At 36.5% G+C, this 20,715-nt stretch overlaps 1 protein-coding gene across 1 annotated transcript; it reads right to left on the bottom strand.

Moving 5' to 3' along the window:
• Window positions 1-371: 371 nt before the first annotated feature.
• Window positions 372-20,374, bottom strand: LOC121725436. The gene is made up of 13 exons (XM_042112414.1): window positions 20,303-20,374; window positions 19,377-19,584; window positions 18,577-18,679; window positions 18,345-18,451; window positions 16,765-18,228; window positions 15,634-16,431; window positions 5,469-5,672; window positions 3,965-4,107; window positions 3,518-3,659; window positions 2,938-3,129; window positions 2,379-2,581; window positions 1,438-1,593; window positions 372-567 (listed from the first exon to the last, which is right to left on the bottom strand). Exons 1-13 carry the CDS (start codon window positions 20,344-20,346, stop codon window positions 522-524), a joined length of 3,810 nt encoding a protein of 1,269 aa, XP_041968348.1. The 5' UTR covers window positions 20,347-20,374; the 3' UTR covers window positions 372-521.
• Between the last annotated feature and the right edge of the window lie 341 nt (window positions 20,375-20,715).

The following is a 20,715-nucleotide window of genomic DNA, read 5'->3' as shown; positions in this document are numbered from 1 at the left end:
ATATTGAAAATATGTTCAATACTTCAAATAAAGTTTTGTAAAATATAGTTTCTTTTAGTTTTCGTAAAATGAACCATCATTTCTTGTTTTGGTATTTAAACAAGGAATACTTCAGATCTGCAGTTGCCCTTCAAATACTTAGATTAGGTATTATGAATTATGATGCATGCAGTGTGCCACATCTTAAGTGGTTTACTATCTTATCCAGTTTAGATTAAATTAGATAAAATACTGACCTACTGTATTGACAATAAATTACAAATTTAACTTGGAATAAAGTTTATTTATTCTTAAAAATAGTAAAACATTGTAGAAGTTAAATTGTAAAACAATAGAATACTTATAACAAAAATCAATTATTTGGAATGCACTGTAAATTGTCATTAGTCAGCTTATAAAACAATAATTATTCTTATTATTAAAATATAAATAGTAAATAATACTAGAATCTTGGTAATTACTGTTGTGTAGAGCAGCTGCTTGGAAGCTGCACATCACCCCGTAATCCATTCATCGGTTGTTCATATTAACTCTGTGAACGGGTAGTTCTTGTGTGTGGCGCCCATGCTGCAAAATAATCAGATCAATTATAGGTCTACCAGAATCTGATGGCAAAAAGTGAGAAAATAAATTGACTCTAGCAATACCGGGGTAATAGGAATAAAACATATTTTTCATCCTTTTTTATTCCTTTAGCGGCTTATTTTGTGTGTGAAAGTGGTGTGAAACATGCAAATATAAAAATTTATCCAATGAAATGATCAAGGATATTTTTTGAAAATCTGCTGTCAAAAATTGCCATCAGATTCTGGTAGACCTATAATTAAACACACTGAATAAGAAGTTTACACGTAGCCCGTAGGCATATGACGGACCAACGTAATTTGGTCTGTTCACGCCTTATATCATGGGCCGACGGAAATAAAGTGGCCGACACTTATAAAAAATATAAATCCGGCGGCCGTAAATATAAAGCTGAGCAAGTGGCAAACATTCGTTGCATTATCCGTGAATTTAAATTTTGGCAGAGATTATGTGTCTTGCAACAATGACGCAACCGGCGAAATATACTACAAATATACCTAAGCTATCTGCTGTCGCAAGATACTAAACCACGGACTACACTGTGAATTTGGATTTGGAATTGATCGGTCGTAACTCGTAAAACACACTCAACACGGATTTGTGCACGGTGCAAGTTCAATAAAAAAATCTTTAGTCCATAGGTGTCTTAAGGTGATCGCACATTTATCGGCAAGCACGCGCCGCATTTTAGAATTCGTTGTATGAAACACATTCTAGCAAGGTTCGCGCTTTGCGCTTACGTATGAAATTATGTGGAATCTCGCACATTCGTCCGCACCGTACGCGCTGCATTTCATTAACTATCCGGCGCGTTGCGCGCGTACGATGCTGATAAATGTGCTTTATACTCACCCTTTGAAGGTGAACGTCCTCTGGTTCCTGTTGAGGTTGTGGAGCGCGCGCACGTGGTCCGGCCGCAGTGGCGTCGCCAGCGCCTGCAGGTTCTCCCACAGCCGCGCCCCGCTCGAACACTTCACCACCACCGCGCGCCCCTGCGACACCTGGTAGCTGGAATGGTGGGGACAATTAAGTTTACTAATCGAAAAATGGTCCGCAACAGATTTTTTTAAAGCAGAGGGGGCAAACGAGCAAACGGGTCACCGGATGGAAAGCAACTACCGTCGCCCATGGACACTCGCATCATTAGAAGAGCTGCAGGTGCGTTGCCGGCCTGTGATTGTGCGCGAGTGGTCGTCATCAGTGGCCATTAACCGTGGGTGCAACTGTTTAGGTAGGTTATATCATTGTAGGTTATACAGTCTCTGGTTATATCGAGGTAAACCACCAAAACTCTTTGATATTATGATTTCAAAAATGTGGGCCGATGCGTGATGGAATAGTCTCTGCCAGAACAAAGCGACCCATAAAGAATCGTTATCGTTAGTTTTCACTTTTCAGTATTAGTTATTTTAGTTTCGTCTCAAAATTCGTTTTACCAAAAGTAACAAAAATACTATTATTTTCAAGATTTCAATACGATAAAAATACTAGTTACTTAAAGTTTACATTTCAAATAGAGCCACATCAGGATGTTGATTCCTAGGCAGATGGGGGAACTCTGTAATTTGGTCATGTTACGTCAAACCCATCCGATCGATCACAGCTAAGAGCACAGTATAGCAATATAACATATCCCTACTAATATTATGATATTAGTACTAATATATTCTGTGGCTAAGAGCTAACATTGAATCGACAATTCGACATAACTCGACCAAATGACGTAGGTCCGTCAACTGCCTAGGAATCAATTTCCTCGATGGTACAACAAGTGAAAGTGCTATCGAAGTTACCTAATAAGGAGCTGTGCGGGCGTGATACCCAGGCCGGCAGCCATGGTGATGACGAGGGGGTCGTCGATGGCCGGCGCCAGGTCACTCTTGTAGGGCGCCGGCGTGCCTTTCGACCCTAGGGTGCCGAACACGCTGAGCCTGATGTTGTGCTCCGAGCAGAAGCTCTCCAAGCCCAGCTGGGTCAGGTACGGGTGGCTCTCCACCTAGAATGTCACAGAAAGTGGAATAGTAGAGCGTGCAGCTCTTGACGTGGGGTCGTCCACTCCCGACTCCCGTGGGCCGTGTTAGAAAAAATATAAATAAATAAAAATAAAAATCATTTATTTTCAGACCATTGATCCATACCTGTTTCCAAAAGTTTTGGAAATTGGATATGTGACGCTCATGTACTTACTGGATTGCAAAAGTAAATATGATGAGTGTTGTTATGTACTGTGAACACTTGGGAACGATAGCGGGGGTGTTGTGTTGGCTGGCCTGGCTTCAATGAACTGACCGAAATTGCTGTATCTTTGGTCTGTTTGGGTATTTTACCTGCATTCTATAATAACTGGCGTACCTGATTGACGACGGGTCTGATCTTGCCCTTGTCGAGTATCCTCTGTATCTGCTTGGTGTTGAAGTTGCTCACGCCAGCCATGCGGACCAGACCCTTCTTCACCGCGTCCTCTATGCCGTACCACGCGTCCAGGTAGTCGTGCTCCGAGTACTGGACCACGTTGGCTATCATGGGGATGGGGTCGCCACCCTCCTGAAATATTGATGAAAAGTTCGTCTCGTGATAGATGTAAGATATTCGGATAATGCACTTTTGGAATAAGAAGATGCTTGTTAGGCTGCCTTATCACCAGAGCTGAGCGGAGCTGTGCGTGTGTTCTCAAAAACACATTCCTCGCAACACAGCTCCGCTCAGCTCTGGTGGAAACGCAGCCTTACACTAGCGTCTGGGTAATAGGGATCAGTCCATTGGATTTTCATTGTTAAGTCTTTAGCTTAAGACAGAATTAAACCATTGAACTGTTGAATGTATTTTTTGACTCAGAATAAACATGTTTGCAATTTCGCATAAACATCCAAGTGCATTAAGCTTTACACCTTACAGCATGCATCAAATTATGTCTAAGGAACAGGCATCTGACCTTGAATGACATGGGGTTGTGTATCATGTAGAGGTCGAAGTAGTCAAGGCCAAGCTTGTCCAGCGACTCCCGGCAGGCCTGCTCCACCAGGTCCGTGCGGTGGAACGTGCTCCATAACTTGCCTGCTACGAAGAGGTCTTCTCTGTAGAGAAAACACTACATGCAATTATAGGCATTAGGCAATTTTAAGTTTTGTACACAGTTTTGCAGTTAATACTATAATAAGTATGGAAATAAATAAATAAATTTTAATTGGAGGTTGGTTATTTTAATTGGTTTGAAAACATTCGAAACCTTCACGTTAAACTTAACTATGGCGATCAATTGCAGTCAGACACTGAGGGCATTAGTAAATGAATAGGTAACTATTGACTGAATGAGTAATAAATAATTGGCTTGGCCTGACTCGGTTCGACCTGATGGGACTATAACCTCGTGGGACTCTACCTCTTGACAGTTCCATCGGCGATCTTCTCCCGTATGGCGTCACCGACGTCTCGCTCGGTGCCGTAGATGTAGGCGGTGTCGAAGGCGCGGTAGCCCAGATCTATCGCAGCCTTGATCAGCTCCTTCGTCACGCCGCTCTCTATCTGTTGTCCAATAGACAACGATTATAAAGGTGAGAACGCACTAGGCGTAGCTACAATTGATAATGCCCACTGCATTGTAATTTGTAGTTACACCTTAATATCTAGCCTTGTCCACAAGACACGGCCAGATATTATTTATTGAAATTGTATGAGCTAAACCGCAGCCAGCACTACACGGAGCTGGACTACCTACGCGATACGTCACTCGAGTACGTAACGTATGAACTAGGTATAGGACACAGCTCAGGAATCAGGATGTACGTGGGCGCTGACGGTGCATGTGTCATGTCAAAATTTATTCGACTCATAATTTATCCCATTTTTAGTTCTATTCTTGACCAAGTTCATCCTGAGCCGTGTTTCTTTATTTACCTATACGTTGAAATCGTTCGTTCAAGTAGGCAATTAGTTTTTTTTTGTTGAATAGCAGTGGTGAATGGTAGGTTCTTCTTAGAGAGGAGACCTAGCGTGTTTAGTAGCTTGCAAGTTTGGATGACGATCTGAACCAGCAGCAAGCATTCAAAGTGTAAGTGGTAAGTGAAGCCGAGATAATATTAAATATATGAATGTTACAATTAGTACGGTTTGTTAGATTTTAATAGCTGTTTACTATACAATGTCCCATATAAATGTTTGTTTTGGATATCGTCGTTTTCTTTGCCATTTAACGTAAATTAGACCCGCGATATGATCGAATATCCTCAATTACGTAATCTAATTCAGTATGCACTGTGTAGTGTGTACCAATTTGTAGAATGCTACGAAGTAAGATGTACGCTACAGGAAGAATAGGTTAGGACCTGAGGTTCAGCGTCACCACTTAAGTATTAACTGCCGCTAAACTGTCACTATAGTGTACGTTAGGTGAAGTAAATTTTATAAGTGTGTAACTTCGTTTGGCCTTTATTTATTTATCGCGAACTTGTGACAAAAACTACCCAGCAGCTGTGGACATATTCCGAACCTCAAAGCATCTACATAGGGTAACATGACTAGTGATTGGACAGTACCAGTCATTGGACAAAGCACTTAAAAACTACCTGTTTTTTATAAGTAATAGAACGTCTGATTTTAAAGAAAAACAGATAGTTTTTAAAGCAACCTTAATTAAATATAGTGTTTTGTGCCCAGTCCAATAAATAGCACTGTCTAATCACTAGTCATGTTCACCGTACATAGTTTATGCTTTATAGTTTATACCCAACCAGACGGGCTCAGAATCGAAATCCTAAAGTAATATTACAGCCAGACAGACCCATAGGAGACTCTCTGGGAGTTGAGATTTGGCTAAAGCGTTCTTACCATAAATATTAAATACGTCTAGCGAATTTTTTGGTCTTCGCTCACGAAATAATCCTCACCATGGCAGTGCCGACCCAGAGCGCGGGCACGTCCACGCCGCCCACCTCGACATAGCTCATGTTGGGGAAGGTGCCGTACTTGGCGGCGGCGGCGGCCAGCTCCGCCAGCCGGGCGCTGTGGTCGCCGGAGTCGCGGGCCGGGGCCGAGCTGACTATCTCGTGCAGGGACATCTTCAGCGGCTCGCCCTTGGGGATCACCCGACCCTGGAATATCGGAATTGCTGGAGTGTTGCGCGTGCTCAGACTGTACAGCTGTAGGTACTCCAAGCGAGAGTGCAGCATATTATGCTCCTACTCAGAATGAGCAGGAGCAGGGAGCTGTTAGCGTGCTCAAGTGAGAAGCGGACTAATGTGTGTCCTCAGCATCCGTGCTGAACCATGAAAAACTACTCGGCACTCCTTTCCGCAATATTATATTCTTTCTGTCATTTTGTTATTTTTTTATCCATGTTTTTAAATGTTTTTAACCCCCGACAGAAAAGAGAGGTGTTATCAGTTATTTGATTTGTTAAGTTTAGTTACGTTCATGGTTGCCTGGAAGAGACTGCTTCGGAAGCGGTCTCTTCCAGGAAGCAGTGCTTCCAGCAGTAATGCCGCCATTTCAAACTGTTTTTTGTTCTCTTTGTTTGTAACCACTGATTTGTTTATCTAATGGTTTGAATAAAGAGTTTTTTATTTATTTATTTTATTTATTATGACATTATTGATAAATCCTCAGAGCTCGCGCGCGGAATATATGGCTTAGTTATATTATTAATGCTAAAATTACGACGTTCTCAAACATAATTCAGTTGCAGTAATTGTCGCAGATTCGAATTTTCCGTTTTTTTAGACACACGGCCCAAAAAAATCTAATCTCTTCGCGGGTGGTTCTAAAAAGTAGAAAATAAGAACATATTAGAATATCGCCTGTTTAATCAATGCACTTAAGTATTGCTATTTCGCGTCAAGTTGTAGATAGACAATAATTAGCTAATGGCTAATCGCCATTAGCTTGTCTGTCTATGTGAAGAAAATAATAATTAATTATGCAGATATTGACAAGTGGACTCACGTGGTGTGCGTCGTCGTAATGACTGATCGAGGGTCAACCTTGGTGGCTGACCGGCGGCCGCATCTTATCCAGATAAACTCCGCGATAAACATCACTATCAGATTCCGTATGATTGGCTCGCACGCGCGGTGACCGGCTCAGAGTACCTAGCTGAGAGATTAGGCGCAGAATGGACCGCGTGCTACTATGCAGTATGTTAGTGTAAACACCGTTATCCTTGAAACCAGCAAATGAGCCCGTCAAAATGAACAACTTTGTCTTTGAAAACAATGCTGGGAACTCAAAAAAAAGCCGTCTTCATACCCATACGGATGCCCGGATCGCAATTTGTATGGATATGAAGACGGATTTTTTTTAGTTCCCAGCATTGTTCTCATAGAAAAGGTTGTTAATTTTGACGGGCTCTTTTGATGGTTTCAAGGATAACGGTATTTACACTAACATCTTGTATAGTTAAGTAGTTCTTAGAAACTAGTAATCGCCAATCGATGACTGACAGCGAATTAAGAAATCAATCCATTCTTATTCTTAAAAGCATAAAATATGTATCTCCTTAACAGGATTTAACATTAGGTCTCGCTTAGTGACATGGCTTTTGCGATGCATGTTAATCTTATATCTTTAAACGAGCAATTCTTGTATATATATATATATATATATATATATATATATATATATATATATATATATATATATATATATATATATATATATATATATATATATATATATATATATATAATTGGAATCTCGGAATCGGCTCCAACGATTTTCATGAAATTTTGTATATATAGGGGGTTTCGGGGGCGATAAATCGATCTAGCTAGGAATCATTTTTAGAAAATGTCATTTTATTCGTGTTTTATCGAATACCGAGCAAAGCTCGGTCAAACATGTATACGTGGGAGAGCCATGCTTCGGCACGAATGGGCCGGCTCGACCGGATAAATACCACGTTCTCACAGAAAACCGGCGTGAAACAGCGCTTGCGCTGTGTTTCGCCGAGTGAGTGAGTTTACCGGAGGCCCAATCCCTTAACCCCTACCCTATTCCCTTCTCTACCCTCAACTATTCCCTTCCCTTCCCTACCCTCCCCTATTACCTCTTAAAAGGCCGGCAACGCACTTGCAGCTCTTCTGGTGCTGCGAGTGTCCATGGGCGACGGAAGTTGCTTTCCATCAGGTGACCCGTTTGCTCGTTTGCCCCCTTATTTCATTAAAAAAAAAAAAAAAAACAGCTAGTAATTATTGGACGTAGAACATTGACTGATTAACACAGTTTGAAAAGCCATCAGCTAGTCGCTAGATGAATCGCAAAACCGACTAAGTGCGCAGTTTTAACTAGCACTAGGTAAGGTAATAAGGTGCAAAACAGACCATACTGGACACAGTTGCCATAGTTAGCCGCAAAAGTTAAAATTAGCTGAATTATCTAACTGTTTGTCATTTGGATGACCAACACACCTAGAGCCTTAACCTCTAGATACGATTCTCTAGTTACCGAACAATTGGGAAATACCGGCACTATTTAATATACTGTTCAGTGTAGTTTTGTAACTCGCGTCGTGGTATGGACCTTATAAGTTATAACACTCATAAAGGGATCCGCGTCAGCTAGCGTCTTTATAGGCTTTAGGTAGTGTACGTTTTGGTTGTTAATTTGTTTTGAACTCATAACATTTATTAAATATTATCTACCTATATTATATGCCACATATTTTTTCCAAATTCGTTTTTTAAACTTTCTAAAAATTTTGGTTTAGTAGGTCTATAATATAAGCAGATCATTCTATGTAAGTACTTGATAGCATTTTAACTAGAGATGTGCCGACTAGTCGGTAAAGCCGACTATCCGACCACTTTAATAGTCGGCGAACAGTCGGCAAAAAGCGCTGACTATCCGGCTTTTTATTATTTTACTTACCTACTATTTTTGATATTACCTTGATTAATTTGAAATTAAGTAAATTGTTTCTGAAATTACTTGCTTGTAAAGAAAGTATGCCATTTATTAAATAAATTTATAAAATAAAATCCCGGAATAATTTATTCTTATTTAAATAAAATACTCGGATTTTGTATTAAAGGCAAATTAGGCATGTTACACATGATGTACAGTAAAAAATATATCCTGAAAACCAATGATGTTTTACTTATACAGATATTATGTTACGTCCATACTATTTTCCGGCTTAAATCTCTTCCGGACAATTTTCAAATTCAAAATTGCAAACATTGACAAATTTGACAGATAAGTGAAACAAAAGATACGAAAAATCATTTACATAAAAGAGACAGTTCTATTTTTAAACATCGAAAATTCGATGTTTTCCAGATTGTTCGAAAAAAATTATTGAAAATGTAAATAATTGAGGTATTTATTGCAATCAAGACATGTGGTAAGAGATTCCATGTGTTTTGTTTTTTTTTGAGTCATAATTGGTACATTTTTGAAACGTCATTTTCAATTTATGTAGGTGGGCATTTTCAAAAAAACGTGTACCCTTGCAAAAATATGTCTATATTTTTAAGGTCATTTATTTACCTTTATTTGAATGTCATATACAAGGAAAAATATTGAACTAATGGAATAAGTTAAAAAGAACGCTGAAAACGTTATATTATTCTGATATTATTGAAACAAAATCGAATTTTCGACGAAACAGATTCCGTTGTGCGACTAAATGTAAAATATAATTTAATACAAAAAATACAGCAATAAATGGATTTCTTCGTTAATTTAATCTAGTGAAATGCATATTTAATTGTTTATTAAAAAAAAATTAGATAATTTCAAGGATCAACAAGAGTAGCAATTATTTTTAATCCATAGTGTGACTATGTGACCTACCCACTAGCTAATTTTTCATTTTTTTACATGAGTAAGTAATATTTAACATATTTAAAGAAGTTTTTATAACACAAAAACCTTTTATTTAAACATTTTTATTGTTGCACTACTTATAAAAGTAAAAAATACTTTGATTTCATAGATTTAACTTCATTAATTAGAGGGACGAACATCTCATAATCATAAAGATGTGTTCACATGTCTACGAATTCCTAAGTTATTAATGACATCGGATTATATGCACGATCAAAGTGCCAAAATATCCATGCAAATATGCACGAAAAATGGTCGAAATATGCACAAAATATGCACAATCAAAAGTCACTTAATATTAAAATTTATTATTTTTTTGAAGACTTTTCCGGTAGTGACATTAATAAAAGCGCCAATTTTTATAATTTCATTTTTAATTTCTTGAAATAAAGACTTTTTATTTATTTATTATACGCCAATAATAATTTTCTACCAACATTTTCCGATTGCAATCTTAATGCCCATGGAAGTTAAACTACCGAAATATGCACTATCAACGAAAAATTGCCAAAATATGCACTATCGCCTAAAAAGTGACATTATATGCATTTGCATATGCAAGTATGCAAATGCATATAATCTGATGTCTAGTTATCATAAATCTGCAAATATCAACGACACAAAATGATTTTCAACTTTACTGATAGAAAAGTAGTGGAAATAAAATCAAAATTTTTAAAAATATAAAACTTTTAGGTACTTAAATTTTAAATAGTATATTTGTTATTGTTAAGTAAAGTCGACGCCTTTATAATTTGGCTGTAGCGATATCGATTTTTCTCAGCAATAACTAAAGCTATGAAATTAAAGTTCATTGTCAGTATTTATCATGTCTTTGTCTTTGATTTACCCATAGCATAACACGATTGGTCAACTTTTATAACACAGAATAATCAATCAAATAGACCTGTGTAAAAAAAAAAGGATTTCTATTTTTCCCTACAGAGGAGAGTGATTTAAGCTTCCAAAAATGTACATGGATTGGTTCAAGCATACACTTTAATTTTCCCATAGCTTATATGAAATGTATTTATGGTTTTTAAATTACGCGACAAAACTATTTTGTCGCTTACGCCCTTTCCATTTTTTGCTGTTCCATTGCTTGTTTTCTGTGAGAGGCCGGGCCGGCCTTTCATAGAAAACTAGCAATCTAAAACATATCCAAAACGGTTTTTTACTTTAACGCGGCGTCACCTTAACACATAAGTAATAAAAAATATATTTGTACGTTAATCGTACCAGTTTAAAAATCTCCAATTTTCTTAATAAAATCTGTGAATAAAAAAATAATTTATTTAAAATGTGAACTAAGCCTTATGCTTTCCGCCTGTTGTGACTTGTCCGTTCCATTATATGTGACCATACGAAAAGTCACAAGTCGGAAGTCACGTAATATTACTTTCTTTTACTTTTAAAGTGTTTGTAAATAACCGATAATAGTTATCACAATTTCATTTTTTATACTAAATACTAAACTAATTTTGCAACGTGTCAACAGTAAAAACAGTTGGAGAAAGTATAATAATGCTTACAAAATATGGTCACTTATCTGAACAAATAAACCGTTCCTGAAGAACCATCCAACCTGCGTCCGCGTCTTGTAGCAGATTTTTAACTACTAAATTCAAATTGAAGTTTCTCGATGTACAATGAAATATAGTGCTATCATTTAGTGCCGAAAATATTTTTGTAGTATGTTTATAAAACTAAAAAAAACGGTCACTAAACCGAACATTCCGGTCGGGTTGTTTTTTCATGATTATAATTTTAATTAATTTGTAGTTAAATTATGTTAGATTTTTCAATAACAAGACATTCAATTGATACATTAAGTATTTAGGAATCTAACATATGTTTTTTAAGTAACTTACTTTAAGAAAAAAAATAGTTATTAAAGATTTTGTTACAACTTCTGGGAAGGGGACAGGTAAATTTAATAGGTTTCGGTACTTAAAAACCCTTATAAATCTCATACTAAATAAAATTTTATACAAACGTGAATGTATTTTAATAAAAGAATACTTGTTTCTGCTCCTACATTAAAATTACAAAATGTTAGTATGTAATTTTTTACAAATAATCTGTAGCGAAGTCAAGGGACAAGGTAAAAACCAGGGGTACACATTTTTTTGAAAATGCCCAGGTAAGACAAGACGCGGCACGTTCGTGACTGCGCTCGATGCAGACTAAACAACAGACGGCCCAATTGGGCCGTATTTGAATCTTCACAACGCGCGCGGTAGTAACATATCTGCTTTGAGTATTTCATCATTGCTGAAAACCATCAACTGTTAGATTATCATGAGATCATGACGTCGGACGTTAACATAACCAAAACACGATCCGAGTTCCGACCCGTTCGCAGGCTTACCCGCGAATCAGCAGTCAACGAAGCGTTACAGAAACATCCGAAACCATGATCGGCTTGGCTTGGTATAAAACTAGATGTCGCTACGGACCTCGTTATGAAATTCAGTGGCCGTTTGCACTTCGAAAATTTTCCAGTTTCCATGAGCCAAAGTTACGGAAAGCTGCACTCTACTGCGATGAAAGACTTCTACGGACGCTATTCGAGAAGTTAAACTAAGAGAATTAAGAAAAACAAAACAAAATTATTAATTATTGCTTATCTAGATGTGGTTACATTGTAACCTGTCAACTGTACCTTTTTCCGGGATGATAACTAACATAATAATTAAATCCTTACTGGGACTCAAAGTCAGAGTCGGCCCTACCAAAGGGCGAAGTAAGGTGCCAACTCCCAGAGGTCGCCTCCAGTGGTCAAGAAAATTTCCTCACTTGAGGAGCGAGCGCGTCATAATCCGTTTCCGCTCCTTTCTAAAATTTGCTGGCACTGCTCAAAGTATCTCAATATCTAATTTTATCAAAATTGCTTCAGCATAAAGAAGTAATAGACAGATATATAGACGTACCCAAATCGACGTTTATATCATAAATCATCAAATAAGTGTTATTTGAGTACAGATTTTTTTAAATATAAGCTTCAATTTCCAGAAATGTAATACCTACGCTAGTTGATATATCATAATAATTATAACTTTGGGCAGTGTATGTCTTCGCCGAGTTATATAGGGCGGGCTCCAACCGCAAACTCTGTAATACACTCACGTAGTCCATAAAGTGTGTAGAGGCCCTAATGGTCGTTACACATACGGGCCACCGGCCAAAATCACAAAACGCCACCACAGAAATATTTCCTATCGATGTCGCAGCCAACTGGTTTAAAGAGCCGTTCAATCAAACAGGTAGCCCTTTGACTGAACAACGCCATTCAATCACACGGATATACGTCGTTTAGCCGAGTTGTTAACTGCAACGTTCAACTCTACATCTAGATGACTTTTTTAATCAGTCGTCTGTTACATCGACATTTCGTAGTAGCTATTTAGTGCTATAGTTTCCACTTTCCATATTTGTGGCGGCTACCGGTGTTAGTCTCGAATTATATGCGTCCACGCGATCGAGCGGCCCGGCCGCTATAACCACGAGATCACAAACAATAATAATTGTATGTTATATTTAAAAAAAAAACATTTTCTAAATAATAATAACTATATACAAATTATTGCTTGTGATTTCGTGGTGTAGCCGCCGAACCGCTCGGAAGCGCGGACATAATATTATATAAATCGAGGCGCGTGTGAAAACTGACAAGTTTAGATAATAATATTATGTTTTGTGTCTGTGGCCGGTGGCCCGTGTGTCTCGGCCCTAAGTTCGTCGGCCCCAGTAGGATCGTGACAGTCGTGGCGTTTAAGGAAAGAACCTTGGTAAGTTATAACTTATGTTAAGTTTTATCTAACTCTACGGAATCTAATTATCTATGGAATCATCATCATCAACTTGATTTTCGTTAAATAAACGTTATGTTCTTTTTTTTAATAAAATAAGGGGGCAAACGAGCAAACGGGTCACCTGATGGAAAGCAACTACCGTCGCCCATGGACACTCGCAACATGAGAAGAGCTGCAGTGCGTTACTGGTATTTTACGAGGGAATAAACTCTCATCTTGAAGGTTTCCAGGTCGTATTGGTCCGGAAATGCTGCTGGTGACAGTTTGTTCCAGAGTTTTACAGTTCGCGGCAGAAAGTTACGCGAAAAACGCACGGTGGAAGACTGCCACTCATTATATTTTGTTTGGCACCAATGTTATCGGCCTATTCTCATGGCACGGATCGGATTTTGTTACTATTAAATAAAATACTTCATTAGCAGATGCCACGTTATTTCGTCGAATTAATTTAAAGTTGAGAGTGTCGAGTATTTAATCAACAGCGCTCTTCGTAGTAAACAATGGCAGCATTCAACGCTATACAAATTGACTTCCTCAATATGTTAAAGAATTGACAATCTCACACTCAGCACTAAGTCCAGTGAGAGCCGATCAAATTAACTTGAATCTTGATATAGCCCGACCAAAAAACATTGATACACAATGCGTCTATGAATCAATTTTGTGACCTTATCACACAAGGTTTTAGGCATCTAAGCCCAAACAGAAACAACTGACAACTGTATTATATGCGAAATGTTAAAGGGTGCTCACTTCTTTATCGTTATTTTCATACATGGCATGATAAGTATTAATGTATCTTTAGCTACGATTTACGAAGATTAGTATTATTAATTTCTACCTTCCTAATAGTACAGCTTAGCTCAAGTAAGCCTTTACTTTGCCCAAATATACTCTACAAATTTGAAATTTGTGACTACTTTTATGTCAATGTGGGTTTCTGCGGGCGGCTACCAGTAGAACTGAGAAATCTTCAACGGACCCTATAGGTATCCTGGTTTAAGTATTTTTATAATAAAACGTACACGTCAAGTAGTCCAAGTCGTTTATAACTTTCTCCCAAATTTGATAATCATGAATCATAATATTTTGGGCCTTACTGCTTAGCACACTTTTAATAATAGTGAAAGTTGCTACCCGTTTCTTTAACTTTCATAAGGCTAAAACCTAAAAGCTCACAGAAAACCGGCGTGAAACGCTGTGTTTCGCCGAGTGCGTGAGTTTACCGGAGGCCCAATCCCCTACCCTTTTCCCTTCCCTACCCTCCCCTATTTCCTTTTCTATCCTCCCCTATTCCCTTCCCTACCCTCCCCTATTACCCGATTCCCTCTTAAAAGGCCGACAACGCACCTGCAGCTCTTCTGATGCTGCGAGTGTCCATGGGAGATGGAAGTTGCTTTCCATCAGGTGACCCGCTTGCTCGTTTGCCCCCTTATTACATAAAAAAAAAAATTAAAAAAATATAAAAAAAACGTAAAATTATTCGGTGATATGGAGTATATGGACCATTGGACTACGGAAGTGTCATATACTATCAGAGAAGTTGATTCCTATGCAAATCGGGGACCTAAGTAGTTTGGTTGCGTTACGTCAAACCCAGCTGACAGATCACAAATAACATTGAATTGACATATTCGACCAAATAACGTTGGTCTGTCAATTGCATAGGAATCAACTTCCTCGATGGTACATGTTATTATGAATGCGAAAGTGTCTGTCTGTTATCTTTTCACTCTTAAACCGCTTAGCCATGAATCTGGTGCAATTTAGTACCATATCTCCAGACTCTTCACTCCTCTTTGAATCCTATCAAACTACATACTTCCTTACTAATATTATAAACGTGGAAGTTGACCTTCTCACGTCAACCACTGAACCAATTTTGAGGAATTTTGATTTGAAAATAATTTGAGTCTCGGAAAAGTATCTAGGATCAAAAGTATCTCTTTTTTATCCCGGAGAAATGTACGGTTTCTGTGCAACGAACAAATTTTTGCGTTGCGGGCATCAACAAGCAGATGATAATAATTTACTTCCGAAATATGAAGGGAAATGAGGACATCTAGCAAAACGTATTATATTTTAATGGTACATAATTGCATATACATGCGGTATGTAGCTTTATTTGCAATTCAACATTAAAAAAAGTTAAACTTACCATTATTATTTTTAGGTAAAAAATTAAATATACCACAAAAGCTTTCATGTTTAACAAATACATAAGAAAACAATCGAAACAGAAAATTATTTTAAACTAAAAATAAAATAAGGAAACTAATTAAAAAACCACCGCCACTTATTGAATCCTTCAACACTATGAAGTAATATTAATGTCCTTTACGTTTTATATAGCGCCTTGTCTCCTTTAGATATCGCTTCCATTCAATTCCCTTTAAAACGACCCAGCACTTACCTCGAACAAAGCAATTCTCTCCGACACAGATCCTTTTCTTGGTCTCTCTCGTGAGTTAATAATTTCTTTCCTATGTTCTATTTTGTCCACAGACTTCATTCTGTATATCATTTTCTTTACTTTCCCATTCACAGCATCTCCCAGGTCAAGCTCTGCCAAAGACTTTGCTCTCTTCATCTCGGAATCGACATTTATATTCTTTTTCAGTTGGCTCAGTTTGTAAGAGTTTATAATATCAGCAGATTTCTTTGCAAACACATCGTCTTCCACAGCTGGAATTACTTTTTTATCGATTTCTTCATCATTATTTTCATGATTTTCTGAGGCTAGTTCATTTGAAACATGTTTGTCAGCATTAAGTGTATGAAGCATGTCTTTAGTATTGTTCTTTTCCCAACGAGCTAATTCGTCTTTCAGCCCGTAAGCTATTTTAACTCGATCAGTAGGTATGTTGTTTACTTTTTTATCGATTTCTTCATCATTATTTTTATGACTTTCTGAGGCTAGTTCATTTGAAACATGTTTGTCAGCATTAAGTGTATGTAGCATGTCTTTAGTATTGTTTTTTTCCCAACGAGCTAATTCGTCCTTCAGCCCGTAAGCTATTTTAACTCGATCAGTAGGTATGTTGTTTTCTAGATTTGCAGATATCTTTCTTTTATTTAATTCCTTAAAATAGTCCACCTTATTTGAATATTTCAAAATACCTTCAATTACTTTAGGCTTATCATCCTTAGGGTGTACAAATTTAGATTTAGTCGGTACATTTTTAATATAGACCGGTGTAGGATCATTAGACTGAAAAAGTAAGAACATCGTGTAAATAAAAATAAAATAATATTGTAGGAGGTTATTGGATGTCAGTAGGTAGCAGGAGAGCATCTTGGCGTTCATTGAGAGAGGCCTATGTCCAGAAGTGGACGACTATAGGCTGATATGATGATGATGATGATTGTAAGGGGGCGTCAATTAATCACGTGAGGCAATTTTGAGTATTTTTGACCCCCTCACCGCCCTTAGTGAGATTTCGTAAGATTTTTATTATTTGGTGACATTTTAACAGGTAATGTTATTATAAAAATTCTTACATGTATTTAAAAATGATTATTAAAACCTTTAAATAATACTTACTTCAAATAATGATATTTTAGATTTTACCGATTGCTTAGGTAAGTCGTCAACTGGTTTCTTCTTTTGTTTAGGTTCAACAGAATCTAACCTACTTATGACTCTGTGTACCTTGCCTTTGAGAATTATGATATCCTCCTCGTTAGTATCTTCAACAGTTTGAGATGCAGTAATCGTTTTGTATTTAGCTGGCTTGCTCGTCAAAGATACATTTGAATTGAATTTTCTGTTTTCGGTGCCTGTATCGGTGCCTGTATTTATAAGATAATGTTCTTTCTCCACTTCAACTTCTCTAACTTCTGGCTTATATTTAATAACTACTTCAGATTCATTTACTATCGGAGGGTTTATTAAATTATAATCTTTTATTGAATAATCTTTGGATACATTTTTAGTATTATTATTAATTTCAGGTTCAATGTCATGTATGACTTCAGCCTCCAACGACTTTGATTCTACTTTGTTAGTCTCATTTGAAATACTGTTGGAATCATTATTATAATCAGCTCTTATTCCTGCTGGTGTTTTTTCAACAGTGTCTTCATGTTTACCACTTTTATTTATTTTATTAATATTATCATCCTCAATTGCAGCATCTTCAATTTTAGTGTCTGTTCCCTCTTTATGTGTTATATTAATTTCATTTTCCAGTTTCACTATTTCCTTTACTTCAATTGAATCTTCTAAGTGCGGTGACGAGGGTTTTTGCTCGATAATTTCAGCTTCCGTAGCTGATATAGTTTCCAATTTTGACAATATAAATTCAGCGTCATTAATTTTATCCTCAGTGTGCTCATGTGTGTGCTGTGGTTTAGTAGTTTCTGCAGAATTTATACGTATTGGTTGTTTGTTTAAAACAATTGACGATATTTTAGTGTATTTATTTTCACTTAATGGTATTTGAGCGGTCACCTTAGGATGAATATCACTTTCTAAATTGTTATTAGGAATATGTTCGGATTGAGTAGCTTTTGTGTTCTCTTTTGGTAACGAATTATCGATATTGTTAGATTGTGATGTTTGTGATAATTTCGTTTTACAAGCAAACGAGTTACTGATCGGAATTCTTCCCAAGCTACTTTTTCTTTGCAATTCTTTTCTAACTGTTTTATCGATTTCAATGTCATGTTCACTTTTACGCTTTAATAACGGTATCTTACTTTTTGTTTTGTCTATTTTAAGTGGCTGTATTTTATTACTATCGTAAGCGTGAATTAGTTCGTCAAACTTTGTTTCTACAACTGCAGGATCTTTATTTTCAATTATACTTTCAGACTCATCTCGAACATTGGGGTTTTCAACTATTTCTTCATAAATTTTATCAAAATCGTCTTCTGTGACATTAGAAATTAAATCATCGAAGTTGATGCTCTCTCTTTTCTTTTCTGTTTCTTCTTTTGGTGGCGGAGTTTTGTTCCCTTTTAGCCTTGGTATAGACGATCTTCTTCTGTTTGCGGCAGTAGACATCTGAAGCATACGGACCATTAAATATTTATCAGCATAATTATAATGTTGTTCCAATAATAATTTTATGTAACGTTTCTTAAGTATAACTCTAACGACATTCATTAAAATATACTCACCTCCTTTCTTTTAATGTTATCTTCATTTTTCTGTTCACTTCTTATTTTATTGACTGCTGCTCTAAATCGTAGCCTTGGTATTTTGGAAACTTTTTTAACTTCCTCCCCTAAAAATAAAACGACAATATATGATATACTAATTTAATTGCTCGACTATTAGCTGGTATTTCTAACTCTAAATACAATAACTTTATGACCTGTGTTTAATTATAATAATGAAGTTAGCCCCCACCTGTTTCGCTGTTGATGTCTCTTGCGTCCGAACTTATAGACTCTTCCGATTGTGTAGAATCTATACTTTCTAAATTGGAATCTTCGGCAATCGTGGCGGTGTCCTTAAAATAGCAAGGACAAAAATTTATTACACAGTTTAGTTATCCCATCCACATCCACAAATAATAAAAGGAATAGTGGTAACTAATTGATGGTAATAATATTTAAAAATATTAGGACATCTACAGACAATATAGTGCTCACGATTCAGATCAGTTATTTTTCAAATAATTACAAATATTGTGTTACATAATTAGCTCGATTAAAAATTTCAGATGTTAAACAAGTTCTCAATAAATTATTTTGTTGTCTGTAGCGCCATCTTTCGCTAACATTGTAGTAACTTCTACAAAAGGTTAAAATTATCAACTCTTATATTTGTTTCTCTAAAAACTTATGGAAAATTATTTAAACTCTCAAGTTGTAACAATTTACTATTATTTATTCAACAAGTGCACTTTATCAATATAAAAAATAGCCAGTAGCCGATTCTCAGACCTACTGAATATGCATATAAAACTCGGTAACAATCAGTAAAGCCGTTTCGGAGAAGTACGGTAACTAGCATTGTGACACGAGAATTTTTATATGTAAGATGTAGTAAAATAAACAAAAATTCGGTAGATTTAATCTTTTATTTCAAACATTGTAAAATCTCCGAAAATCATAACCTCAATATTTATACTCCAGAGTCTGGACTTGCGTGACGACCGTTTTCCCGGGGGTGGTCTGTTGTTTGAACAAGTGCTGGAATCTTACCGAGATGTCTTCCGTCACTGTCACCTGCTGCAGCTTCAGGTCTCCCTTGGCGAAGGACGCCTCCTTCTTGGTGACAGTGATGACAGGTGACAGAGTGAAGTCCTCCTTGGTGGCCACAGCGCCTGGCTCATCCTCTCGGATCCTCTGCTCGCCTGGTACCGCAGATGTTATTCCGTTAGATTCGTTGATGGAGTCTGCCATTTTTGGGCTGAAATTTTTGATTTTTGAATTGAAATTTGAAAAAGGCAATTTCTCGCTTTTAAAAACTTATGAAAATAAAACTCAAATACTTATTAAAGAATCAATTTAAATTACTATTTTAGGAAATGTTTTGTTAGGCAATTATATTCTTGAGTTTTTCATATAATATCATTGTTGTTAGGTTTTACAACGGAAACCAACGAAATACTGATAGCAATATTACACACCTCATACAATTAGGTAGGTACAATCGTTTTATCTTATTGATAATATTATTATTAGGACACTCATAATCCCCGTTATTCCTCATTGTATATTTATTTCCTGGTCCAATCCTCCAGTATCCATACTAATATTATAAATGCGAATACATCTGTATGTCTGTCTGTCTGTTACTTCTTCACGCCCAAACCGCTGAACTGATTGTGCTGAAATTTGGTATGGAGATACTATTTGGTCAAGTAAGGACATAGAATACTTTTTATACCAAAAAATGTACGGTTCCTGCACGATAAATGAATTTTGGCGTAACGAAATTGCGGGTGTTATCTAGTAGGTACAAAATATTTCACAAGCATACAAATTTGGTTTTGAAATGTTTTGCAAATTTTTTGTTAAAGTATAATATTTTTTTTGTCTCTTTTATGTGCTTTTATGTCTTTTCTTTTGTGTGTGCAAATAAAGAATTTATTATTATTATTAATACTTTAAAAATCTGTACTCACTTTGTAAAGAATTTCAGAAGTCGACTGTGGCCGATGTCTGCCATTCATTTGTTTATCGAAAGTAGATAAACAATCATAATATTATCTGTAACGTATATATTAGCTGCATAATTCTAGCAGTTATTGCTGTTATTAGTCATGAATCAAGATTATAGTTATCGAAACTAACTAAAGTATGTTTGTTATGTCTGCCATTTAATATTATTAGATTTTCAAAATCTTAGCTCGCGTTAAGTGGTGTGAAAACTCGTAGAAATAGCTTTGTATTTTCTTCTAATACTAGATACAGAAATAAATACATGACGAAAATATTTTATTACCAAAATCGGCCTACAACTTATATTATATGCGTGTACCAGCTTTCTACCGGTAACCGGCATCAGAAAATATGAATATGAGTTACGAAAGAAGTT

This window comes from Aricia agestis, chromosome 3 (assembly GCF_905147365.1).
Source record: "Aricia agestis chromosome 3, ilAriAges1.1, whole genome shotgun sequence".
Taxonomy (NCBI): domain Eukaryota; kingdom Metazoa; phylum Arthropoda; class Insecta; order Lepidoptera; family Lycaenidae; genus Aricia; species Aricia agestis.
Note: the sequence above shows the minus strand (reverse complement) of the source record. Positions and strands in the feature narration are given on the sequence as shown.